Source organism: Mus caroli, chromosome 2, assembly GCF_900094665.2.
Source record: "Mus caroli chromosome 2, CAROLI_EIJ_v1.1, whole genome shotgun sequence".
Classification (NCBI taxonomy): domain Eukaryota; kingdom Metazoa; phylum Chordata; class Mammalia; order Rodentia; family Muridae; genus Mus; species Mus caroli.
Window position 1 is genome coordinate 10,128,919 of NC_034571.1, and position 12,637 is coordinate 10,141,555.

General features: G+C 36.6%; 1 protein-coding gene across 1 annotated transcript in view; it reads right to left on the reverse strand.

Moving 5' to 3' along the window:
* The window catches only part of Cubn (cubilin), a 225,260-nt gene that overhangs the window by 163,798 nt on the left and 48,825 nt on the right, over positions 1–12,637 (reverse strand). The window contains exons 20-22 of the mRNA XM_021155681.2: positions 11,810–11,975; positions 11,143–11,359; positions 7,239–7,369 (exon numbers count right to left, since the gene is read on the reverse strand). Of these exons, the coding sequence (XP_021011340.1) occupies positions 7,239–7,369; positions 11,143–11,359; positions 11,810–11,975 (514 nt within the window). The remainder of the gene's footprint in view (positions 1–7,238; positions 7,370–11,142; positions 11,360–11,809; positions 11,976–12,637) is intronic.

Consider the following 12,637-nt stretch of genomic DNA (forward strand, 5'->3'; position numbering starts at 1 on the left):
GCAGAGGATGGCCTAGTAGGCCATCAGTGGGAGGAGAGGCCCTTGGTCTTGCAAAGATTATATGCCCCAGTACAGGGGAATGCCAGGGCCAGGAAGTGGGAGTGGGTGGGTTGGGGAGCAGGGTGGGGGGAGGGTATAGGGGACTTTTGGTATAGCATTTGAAATGAAGAAAATATCTACTAAAAAAAAAAAAGAGTGAAAGAGGAAGAATCACTATAGAATCTCCAGTCAGTAAAAGAACAGTGTGATAAACTTAACAAATTTGTTCCCAGCTACCAACTGCCACAGCTAACTCAAAAGAAAATAATAACACCTTCCATGGCCACAACAGGCTAAGAAATTCTGTCATTAAAAGTTTTCTACAAAGAAAACAATGTATTCGAATAACCTCTGGTGATAGTCAAGCAAATTAAGGAAATATTAAAACCACCCAGACTTGGGAAATAAGAAGAGATGATTCTCCCTAGCTCATTTAATAAGACCAAATATTACTGCTATGCTCAAACAAGACAAACTTGCAACAAGAACACTACAGATAAACATGCCTCATAAATACAGATAAAATACCTGAAAAAAACCTTAAGCATATAGTTCCAGAGAATGTGAAGATGATATTATAGCAAGCATTGTTCACACTGGGAGTATCAGATTTTTTGATGTGGGAAAAATCAATCTAAGTAATCCATCATATTAACTGGATTTAAAAAAAAAATCTTCTGATTAAATCATTTGGAAAAAATCAGCATCCATCCTTGATGAAGACTCTCAATAAACAAGACAAAAACAGAAATCTATGAGATCCCATCATTGTTCTTAAAGAATAGAAGATTAAATGTGTTCTTGCCAAAATGAAGAATAGAGTATGACCAGCCTCACCCTTCTGCTGAGCACTGTACAGTCCTGCTCACTGCAATAAGAAAGAGTGAGAAAGGAAGAACAGCACAAAACAGCAATTCAGAGTTGGGACCATTTATGTATGTTTTGTATCCAAAAAATAGTTGGTACTGAGTTTTAAAAGCCTACATAATACATGATTAATATCTGGAAAATCAGTTTAATATGCATGTATTGGTCAAACTGGAATATAATGCACAAAGCAGCATAAAACAGCATAAAGCACATGATGACCTAGGGAAAATGCAAAAATCAACACTCAGAGCTTTAAATAAGTGCTCATAGAAATATAGAAAGTATGCCTAACAAGTTAGAATATGCTCATGGAGTGGAAGACATAGTTTGAGATGTCCCAAGATCCCAATTGATCTATGAATTCAACAGGATTTCAGTCAATTTTTTTAAATGGTAAAAAAAAAACAAAAACAAAAACAAAACAAAAGGCAGTTTCTAAAATGTGTATGGCAATATAAAGGATCTAAGATCAGCAAAAGAAAAGTTTTGAAATGCAAATGCTGTTGTGAAAATCTCGCTGAAGCCAATAATATTGTATAACAGACTGTCCTTTTACTATAAGACCCAATATGAACATCATGGGACAGAGTAAGAATTCCAGAGGCACACATGTAATATACTTGGACAATTGTCAGCAATGGGTTAAAGGAAATCCAGTGTGTGTGTGTGTGGGGGGGGGGTAGGTAGAGTTGGGGTGGGGGTAGGTAGAGTTGGGGGAGATGAGTTTAAGGCATGGCCTCGCTCCACTAAATATCACTTTCATAAGTGAATGGACTTGGAAACTTAGACCACCATACTAGGAAATCAAGATGAATTTTAGACCTAAAAGTTCAAGCTATAGAACTTCTAAAAGATACATAGAGGGATGTTCTCATAATTTTGACAAGCAAACATTTTCTATATAGAAAACAGAAGCCCATTAACCATAAAATGAAGGAAAAAAGACTTGAGTGTACCATCTGATCAAGAATACACTTGCATTCCAGACACACATGCATGGGCACGCATGCGCGCACGCGCACACATGCAGGTTAATAGATACCCAACAAAAGACAATATACTAACCATCAAAAATAAACTCTGTAGACTAATACAAAAATTACAAAACTACGTTTTTCTAAAAATGACCATGTCTTTCTGCCTGATTAAGCACTTTCATAGAATTAAAGGTGGCCAATGGGAAAACTGGAAATCACGGGGAGTCCTTCAACTCACAAAGCCATGGCAATATTGGATCCCTGAGATTAAGGCACAAGAAGAGGGTAGATAGGCACTGTGGACAGGGGAATCCATTGCATAGGGAGCCATAGTTCCCAAGATCATGTAAAAACTTGGTTTCTGAGTGAATGCATATCATCTCAGATTCTCTACATCATTGGTTCTCAGCCTTCCTAATGCTGAGACCCTTTAGTACAGTTCCTCATGTTGTGGCGACCCACAGCCATAAAATTAATTTTGTTGCTACTTCATAATGGTAACTTGGCTACTGTTATGAATTGTAATGTAAATATCTGCTTTTTAATGGTTTTGGGTGACTTCTGTGAAAGAGGTGTTCAACCACAAAAAGGTTGATACTCATAGTTTGAGAACTGCTTTTCTAAATATAAAATAAACTGATATGGAAACATCAGAGGCCTTCATTGTGTATTGGAGTCTACACTTTCAAAGCAAAGATGTGAGGGAAGATAAAATTACACATTTTCCTCTCTCACGGAAGAGCAATCTAACATTTTGCTACAGTTTGCTGCCAGGTGATTACAGTCACTGCCTTTTCTTTGACCCCACGGATGACATATCAGATGATGTTGAATAAAGGCAGAGAAGCTATTACAGAACTCTGGGGGATATTAGCAATCACATTTTAAATCTGACAAAGCCATGTCATTTACATATGTAATATAATTTGTGTGTCTCTGTATATATACACATTCATGTGCAAGTTTGTATGTGCACATGGAGGCCATATATCAATACCAATGCTTCCTTCATCACTTATCCACCTTAATTTTTGAAATAGGATCTGTCACTAAACTCAAAGCTCACTGATTCTGCCTGCCTGATTGTTTAGAAAATCCCAGGGGTCCTCCTGTGCCCTCCTTCCCAACCCTGATATCATAGGTGCACACATGCATATCTACCTTTTTAACATAGCTGGTGCGGTCTAAACACATACATATCTCTGAACGGTCCTTCCAGCCTATCATAATGTTATTTTTATATTGAAACAGCATAGTCATCACGTCTAGTTAAAGAGATGTGGAAGAGGAATAGGAGACTTTGAGATTAGCTTTAAAATTCATTTAGATTGAACACATTAGATAAACTTTGAACTCTTTTCAAATCTTGAACTCTCTAATGATCCCTAGTTTCTCTTTTGGGGTATGTGTACATGTGTGTACACATGTGTACTAGTGTGATGGGAATGTACAGAGACCAAAGGTTGATTGTCAGATGGCTTCCTCAATCATATTTCCATTTAATTATGGAGAAAGGGTTCCTTATCTGACCTAGAACCCTGGGACTCTTCCTGCCCCTACCCTTCCAGCACTGAGAGCACAGGTGTATTCTTCCAGGCTTGGTTTTATTTTTTTTACATGGGTACCTGGGATCTAGGCACAGGTCTCATGCATACATAACAGATAGTTTACCCACAGAGCCATCCCTCAGCCTACGATTCCTAGTTTTCTACAGTGGAAATGTCAATTTAGGCCTGTAAGGGATTAAGAATATCCCACTTAAGCACTGTTTTCATTCTAAGGCCCAAAAGACACATGTGTACGTGTGCACATGCACACAAACACACACACACACACTCACACACACAAAACCTAGAAGAGAATCGATGGATTATTTGTACAACGAAACATTTTAAAAAATTAAGAATTACTAGAGGAAATTATTTTAGAGATTAATAGATTTCCTTTAAAAAAACCTTCTCAAAAATATTTGAGCATGTAATATGAGAAATTTCAGATAGAGGTATACAAGCAAGGGAAGCCTGAAACCTGCCCAAGCTGCTTCAAGCCAGTATCAAGCTGTCACTCAGCAGACACTCTCTGGCCTTAGTTTCAATCTGCAGTGAATAAGACCTGCAATCATGAGTATAATAGTTCTTTACTATCTTTTATAACAGTTTTTAAATGAAATAATAAAGGCAAAATTCAACTAGATCTGCTTGACTTGTTCTGTAAAACTATACCAAAGACCTTAATTAGAATTTCTAATTGAACCATGGTATCTGAGCTTATAATCATAACATCTGAGCTAATCTCTTCTTTCTGAAGATGTTTTAAAATGACCATTCTAATCTGAGAGCGTTGCTCTTACCACACGGAGATATAAGAACAGACACAGAATGTGCTCTGCCCATTTCTTTGAAATAAATCCCTAGTGACCCTCTTGGTTGTCACTTCCCTTGCCTTCCTTTTCTGGGCTCACTCCAAGGTGACTGATGAGAACTTGCACGGTAGTGTAGGACAGAAGGAAATCCCAGTGGATTCACCTTTTTATATGGATATTTGCTCATAAGATTGTGCTTTGGACCATGCTAGCTACTTCCCTGAGTAATTTTGAAGCTCCTCTCTTTGTAAAATGTAAGAAACATTCCTCATAGTTCCACTGCAGCCCTGGAGAGAATGACAACAGAAACAGGCAGCACAGTGAAGCCTGTTTGCTTAGTTTGGCTCTTAAACCAGACAGGTGTTTATTCTTGGGATGACAGATTTAACATTCTAGACTGATATCGCCTCCATTCAAAGATTAATTGGGGAAGACTGTACTTATATTTTCTATTTCATAAAAATAAAATCCAATCATGCTTACTGAGCTTTTTAGACAGGTTTCATGAAGTGAAGTCTAACTTTGTATGGTACCTCTAATAATTTCCACTGTTTTTCTTTTTCTCATTCATATCTTTAATGAATATAGTCATGAGTGAATCAGGAATTAATTTGAAGAATAATGGAATAGTCGTTATATAAATATTCTTTCATCTATACTTGTAAAGTTTTCACTTACTAGTTCTATATTAAGACAGTGGATAAGTAATAGTTGTTATAGGATATCAGATAATAATTTAAATTGCAAAGTATACCAATTATATTATCTCAATATGCAAATATTTTACTTCATGCTAGTAAATGTTAGATGTCATAATCAGTGGTAAAGAGTTCTTATGAGATTCTATTCAACATCGTTACTTTTGTTATGTCTTTTGTTTTCTATATATTCTCAGGAATATTTGAATGAGAGCTGCAGCCAAATGCTTAGGGAGGGAGTCAGAGTATGAACAAGAAGCCAATCTCCTTACTCCCAAACACATGTTTAAAGGCTGACATCATAGACTTATTGCAGGAACTACAGATAGAAGGGTAATAGGATTCAAATCAGGAAAATTTGACTCTATTAAATGAAAGCAGGCCAGAGTCAAGGGAAATGTCCATGGGCTGTGCTAAGAAACTAGACCTCAGCAGTCCAAACCATCATCGTTACTCCAAAAATGACTTCTTTTGGAACAAGGAAATAGCTTACAGGCCAATGATTGCCTGTCCTCTGGTGATTTTATCCGACATGTTTCAGTCTACAGAAATTAGCCAGAAGAAGACACTAGCTGAAGAGAGTCCTCACCTCTGTCTTTCCAGTCAGCAGCTCATTTCACCCAAGCTCCTGGGAACATTAGCCAACTGCCTGACCACCACCACCTCTATTCCGGTCTCCTGAGCCAGCTGTGCTCTGAGCTTTACTACAGGACCAGCTTCAACAACTCATGCAATCCAGCCACCCATATGACTTTCTGGGTCTCATCATCTGATTGCTATTTCAAATGGTGGGACTGTGTTAACCAGTCCTATGAGTTCATTCAAAAAAAGGCTGATACATAGTCATCAGTCAAGTAGTGAAAAGGATGCACTCTCTTTTCTGTGATTTCTGCTCTGTCTAGAGCAAGTAGGGGCTGGAGTCATGACTAACACAGGGAAGCAGGGGTATAGTCTCTGTAGTTGCTCCTTCAGTGTCTTCTTTTTGAGACCTTGGGGTTTCCTCCCTTCCGTTTCCTCTTTTATGTTAGAAGTATTTGGAGGAACTGAACCTAGTCATGCATGCTGAGCACATGCTGGCACTGAGCACGTTCCATTCCCTACTCTCTGTATCAGTTTCCCTTCCTGTCTACTGGACCTATTGCTTTGATGAGTTTTATAGGAATTTTATCTTTCTGAACAATTTCATTAAATTTTAAATTTATCCTCCTCATCCCCAGGTTATATTAATGGCTCCTAGCTGTCTCTTCCCTTCATACTGCCTCCCAAGCTAGTGTAGTGATAACACAATCATTTCAGTCATTACAGAACTATGCTTCATTTTTATATATTACTGCAGAGAACACCATGACATTTTCAGGAGGTACTGCCCAAATTACATGCTATTTGAGAAATAAGCAGTTTATTCATGCAGCAAATTAAAATTGTGTTCACAGAAGATTAGAACCAGAAAACATTGAAAGATCATTAAATCTTATCTTTTAATTACACAGATAAGAAAATTGTATTCCACAGAGTTCAACTGATTTACTCCAAATCGAATGTTTGGTGTGGTTTGGGACCAAACATATGAGAGATGAAACTACAGAAGTAGAGAAAATTGTGTATACACTGTAATTTCCTGAGACATCCACTTTGGTCTTTGGCTGTTAACCATTTGAATAAGGTTCAGTGAAAATGTCAGTTACATAGCACAACACACCATACTTTAAATCCTTGCCTCTATATGTGCTTGGGCTAGATAATGGGGCATCTGCTAGAGTGAATTCTACCAGTGATCCATGTATGCATTTCTCTCGCAGTTTGTAGTTTAAAGCCATGCTTCCAGAACACAGAAGCTGAACTCCTTTTGCCTGGATTAAAGTAGAGTGACCAAAATTTCTAGAGAAGAAATAAGTGAAAAGCTGGCTAGGGATTTTGAGTAAGAATTTTTTTCTTTCTGTATTTCTGTTAGGAATACAGGTTTAAGAAGATAAACACCTCAAAGGTGGCTGGACAAAAGACTCTCAAGAGGAATATGTCCAGGCCCAGAAAAATCCCCCAAGCTGTGGAATGCTTGGCAAGTAAGGGTAGCATGTGACAGCTGTAGCTATGCACTGAATGGTACTTTTCTGTATCAAACATCTTCTAACCCTGATATAAACATTAAGGTCCCAAATCCCTAAAGGAGCACACAGTTTAGCTAACAGAATTACCCTATTTTTAATCAGGTGGATTTTATCTTTATACTTTATTCCAAGTAAGTATTTGTGTGTTTTAGATATTAAACATCTTTTGCAGTAGAGGAAATGTTACCTGATGATGCATTAATTGCTTCATAATTTATGGAAAAGCCTTCGTGGGCAAGAGCAGAGTCAGACACGAATGTCAGCTTTATTGAATGAGAGCTGCTGGTAAGAGAAGGGGGGATGGATTTTCCACAGTATCTGTTCCAAATAAAGAAAGAAGAGAGACACAGATTAGTAGATTTGAACTTATATTCTGAACAATAGGCCATGTAAAGATGAAAACAATACAAATGATAATGGACTCTTATCTATTTCACATCAACCTTGAAACCAAGTATATTTCAGTAATAACAGAAACACAGTGGAAGAATTGTGTGGCACGCTGAATGCCTTAACATACATGAAAAATGTTCTGAGACAGGAAGCACAGACTGCAGTCACCTGCTGTTAGCGTGCTGAGCAGCTCTTTCATAGACCTATGCTAAAGGAATTATATTCCTTTACTATGTTTACTACCACATTAAAGCATCCAAAAACCCATCCAGCACAGCCCTAGATAGCTCTGTCACTCAGGCGCACTGTGACTTTGGACACATGGTTTAATTGCTCTGGGTCATCTTCTCTGTAGACTTCACATCATTCTGAACATCTGGATCAGGTAGATCACTGTAGCTAGGCATTGAGAACAGTGCCTGGATAGTGACCTCTGTGTAAGTTGTCTGCTGTCTTTAAACAGCTCATTTATGAAGAGGTAAGAGTGTGATCAGTAAACCATGTCTCTGTTCCTTCAGGACAAAGGGAGCTTTACTCAGAAAATCTATCCTCATAATCCCCCAAACAAACAGAGCTATAACACATGACATGGTGCCACGGTGTTTCATCTGGAGAAACACCTGTAGGAGGAAGAGCTTAGAAAAACAGAAGTCTAGAGACAATGCATGCTTGGAACAAGAGAGGAAAATAATATGGAACCAAAAATAAGCTAAAATGATGACTATGAGAAGCAGGAAAATTAAATAAGTTTGATGTAGAATAATATTTTAGTGATAACAGAGAGTTATCATCTTAATATGACTGAAGGCAGATAGATTAAATAACTGTGCACACATGGTCTTGCATCCTAAATTGGGACATGATCATTAAAGCTTATTCTCTTCAGCAGAAACTGCATTTTGTCATGGTTAGAAGATACATATATTACTTTAAAGAAAGACAAAGACAATTTTAGATGGAATACTAAGATAAGAAGCAAAAGAAGGTGAGGAGCAGTAAAGACCGAGGGAAGAAATTTAGAGACTATTTTAAAAGGATAATGCTTACAAAACTAATAGAGGAGAAAAAAAAGAAGATACAAGAAGGACTTTAAAGAGAAGCAATCAGAGGAGGCTGAAGAGATGGCTCAGCAGTTATGTGCACTAGCTGATCTTCTAGAAGATATGGGTTCAAGTCCCAACATCTGCATGGAAGATAGTAACTGTCCAAAACTCCAGGTTCAGGGGATCAGATTCTGGCCTCTGTGGGCACCATGCATGTGATACAGGGACATACATACAGCCAAGAAACTGGTAAACAATAGATAGATGGATAGATAGATAGATAGATAGATAGATAGATAGATAGATAGATATTTACATGTTCAAAAAGCAATTAGAGGAACTCTACTTTCAACACAAACATAATAATAGAGGCCAGGTTTAACTTTGCACTCAAACATCTGAAACCCTAGGGAAAATACATAAGTGCTTCACAAGATACTAAATATCAAATGAAAAGGGAAAAACCTCAAGGATAGGAAATAAATTAATTAAAAGGGAAACTAGAAAGGACCAACTTGGATTCAAGTAACTTAACACATTCCAGGACAAAGTCCAAATACATATTTACAAGAATGTAAAATGGCTGGTGTCCTAAACATAAAATTAAAAATTCTGAACGGTCTATCAAATATTATCAAATATAAAAAGAAAGAAAGTACAACTCATAATAAGAGAGAATAAGCAGCTAAAACATAACAAGTAATTATATAATCACTGAATGAATAAAGATGTTAAAATAATTATAACTATCAAATAGATCTAGAAGGTATGGGAAACATGGGAAAATCAATACAGAGAGTTACAGACTATACACAGTCATCTGGTACTAAATAATGGGAAACTAAAACATACATATACAAAAAAAATGAGATAAAAATCAATTCAAATAGTGTTAAGTGTGAAAAATGAAGTGACTAGACTAGAGGAACACAGGGAACACACTTTATGATATTGGTCTGGACAAGGATTTCTATAGCTACAACCTCAAAAGCACAGGCAAGCCAAGACAGACAAGTAGGATTCTAGCAATATACAAATCTTCCCCATAGCCAAGAACACAGCAGAAGGGAGACTCAGCCCATAGAACGAGAATTAATGGCAAACTACATAACAATGGAGAAGCACAGTTAATACCCAAGAAATATGAAGACTACAAATCACTTAGTATTATCAACAGGAAGCAAATACTCAGATAAAAACAATGGACAAAAGCCCTGAATAGGCAATTATCACAAACAAGGCATAGTGATGAATCATGGATCTATGAGAAATCGGTGTTATTTATGCATCAACAATGAGACGCAAAATCAAGAGCACACTGGTACACTATCACTGTCTTAGTCACTGTTCTATTGCTGTGAAGAGACTCCATGATCAACACAATTCTGATAAAAGGAAGCATTTAATTGAGGCCTTCATCACAGTTTCAGAGGGCTAGTCCATTATCAACATTGCAGGAAGCAGACAGTATGGTACTAGAGTGCTAGTTTGGGGCTTTACAGCCTGATCAGCAGCCAGCAGGCTGGGTAAAACTGCGGCTGGAGTAGGCTTTGGAAACCTCAATGCTTACTCCTAGTGACATCTCTCCTCCAACAAGGCCACATCTACTCCAACAAGCCCACACCTCCCAATCCTTCTCTACAGCTGCACTAACTGGGGATCAAGCATTCAAACATATGAGCCAGTGGGGTGATTCTCATTCACCAACACAATCTCATTCCATTATTACTGTTGATATATATATATATATATATATATATACTGTTGATATATATATATATATATATATATATATATATATATATATATATATAGAGAGAGAGAGAGAGAGAGAGAGGAATTGTTGGGAAATATTGGGGAAAAAAATAACCCTTATACATTGTTAGTGGGTATATGAGTAAGCCATTGTGGAAAGCTATATAGAAGTTCTCTAAAATTAAAAATGTTAACTATCTTATGGTCAAGTGATCTTACTACAGAGACTATCTGAAGACATACATCAATAGATGTATCCATCCACAGATGAATGAATGAATAAAGAAGATGTGGTGTTGATATAAATACCATAGAACACTATATTATAAGGAATAAAATCTTGCCATGCAGAACAAAATAGGTAGACTTGGAGGGCATGATTATTAAGTTAAATAAGCCAGGTACAGAATCAGAAGTACCACATGATCTCACTGATATATGATTCTAAAGTTGTAGGGAATGTAATGAATGGTTCTACCAGCACTTAGAGTAATTGGGGGAGGGGTAAAGAAGGAAAGGTGTTGGTAAAAGACAGGTAATTCAAGATATGAAGGAGAAGAAATTCTGAGATATCTATTACATAGCAAGGTGACTATATTCAAAGTCATACTGCTTGTTTAATAAATGTGCACCACGTGGATATTTTGTGTTATTGCCCATGAAATAGTGACTAAACTAAGTCATGTATACTATTCATCAGTAAGGCCGACCTTACTATTCTATGCACTTTATTTACTTCAAAATATAATGGTATGTAAGGTCAAAATATGTTGCTAATTTATAAAGTAAAATAAACTGGACATAAAATGATTTAAGTGCATTATAGCCTCTGTTCATCTATGTGCAAAAATATAAACACCATACAATCAAAGTTCAGCATAAAAAAACAAACATTCTCACCTCCCAAGAGACGTCTGAGCAATAGTGTCATAAACTTCCAGGTAGTCATTTGCACAGTTGTAATGAAACTCCAGGTAAAAGGAGCTGAATACCAAACGAATCAGTTGGCCGCGCTGGACTACTATATGCCAGGTACAATTTACACCGCTTGGGTAGACATTTGGATGACCAGGACTTTCAATGATTCCAGTAGATTCTGTGAGAACTTTTCCACATTCTGAGTAATAATTAGTAATAATAAAACAATCATCATCATCACAGAAGTTAATAAATGAGTTACATGAGTCCCAAAATAAAAGCAATAATCATCGTTACAACAGTTAATCTTAATCTGCATGGGCTCCAAAATAAAATGTGCTTATCATTGATTAAATGTGCAAAGAGAGAATGCTGTTCTTTTATGTGACTTATAATAACTTAGTTTCTTTCGTTAGTAGGTATGCGATAACTATTGTTAAGTATTTGTTGAAAGTATAGTCTTTTTTTTAAGTGTACTTTATAATTTTTCATGGAAAAAATTGACTTTTATATAATTTATTTATTGTAAGGAACTTTTCTTTTCAGAGGTAGGGATTGAACCCAGAGCCTTACACACATAAACATCCCTGTACAACTGACCATTTATTCTGATAGCAGCATAAAAGGAGAGAGAGAAACATGCTCCTACCTAACTTCTCATTGCTGAACTTAGCCATGAAGCCACGATTTTCCATAGAAGAACTTTTCACAAATGTAACATAAAGAACATTGTATACAGATGTTATAAATGATGGTATGTTTGTGCCACAAAACTTCTCATTTCCAGGAGATCCCAAGACAGAGCTGGGACCAATCTAAGGAAAAATAGATACAGCCAAGTTAATTTTTGTTAAATACCCATTTGGAAAATTGCTGCCTGTGGTGAAGCTCATGGCAGCCGGTAACTGTGGAGGAAGTGCAGACCATTCTTCTTTGGGGCCACGAGCAGAACAAGTTTTATTTCTTGCTTTCCAGTCAGGGTATATTTTACATTTGTATAATGGCCCTAGTTAGAATTTCTGGTACAATGCTGAGCAGAAGTGTGGCGATGACAAGGCTGTCTACCAACCAGTCACTGAGGCAAAGCATTTGGTACCTCTATCACTGTGTATAATGGCATCTTGGCAGCTTTGGTGCCTCTTATCAAAGTAAAAGAGTTCTTTTATTGACTGTTTTTATTATAAGATGCAGGTAGATTCTGTCACATGCTTTTTGTGCATTCCATTAAGTGATAATGTTATTTTTCACTTTACTGATACTGTTCTATTTTGTACTGTAATGTTCACTGATTTTTAGGACATATTAATCTACATACATTAGAATAAATCTGCTTTCATCATTATATATATATATATATATATGTATATATATACACACACATACATACATACATATGCATGCATATATATGTATATATGTGTGTATATATGTGTATATGCACACATATATGTATGTATATATGTATATACACATACAT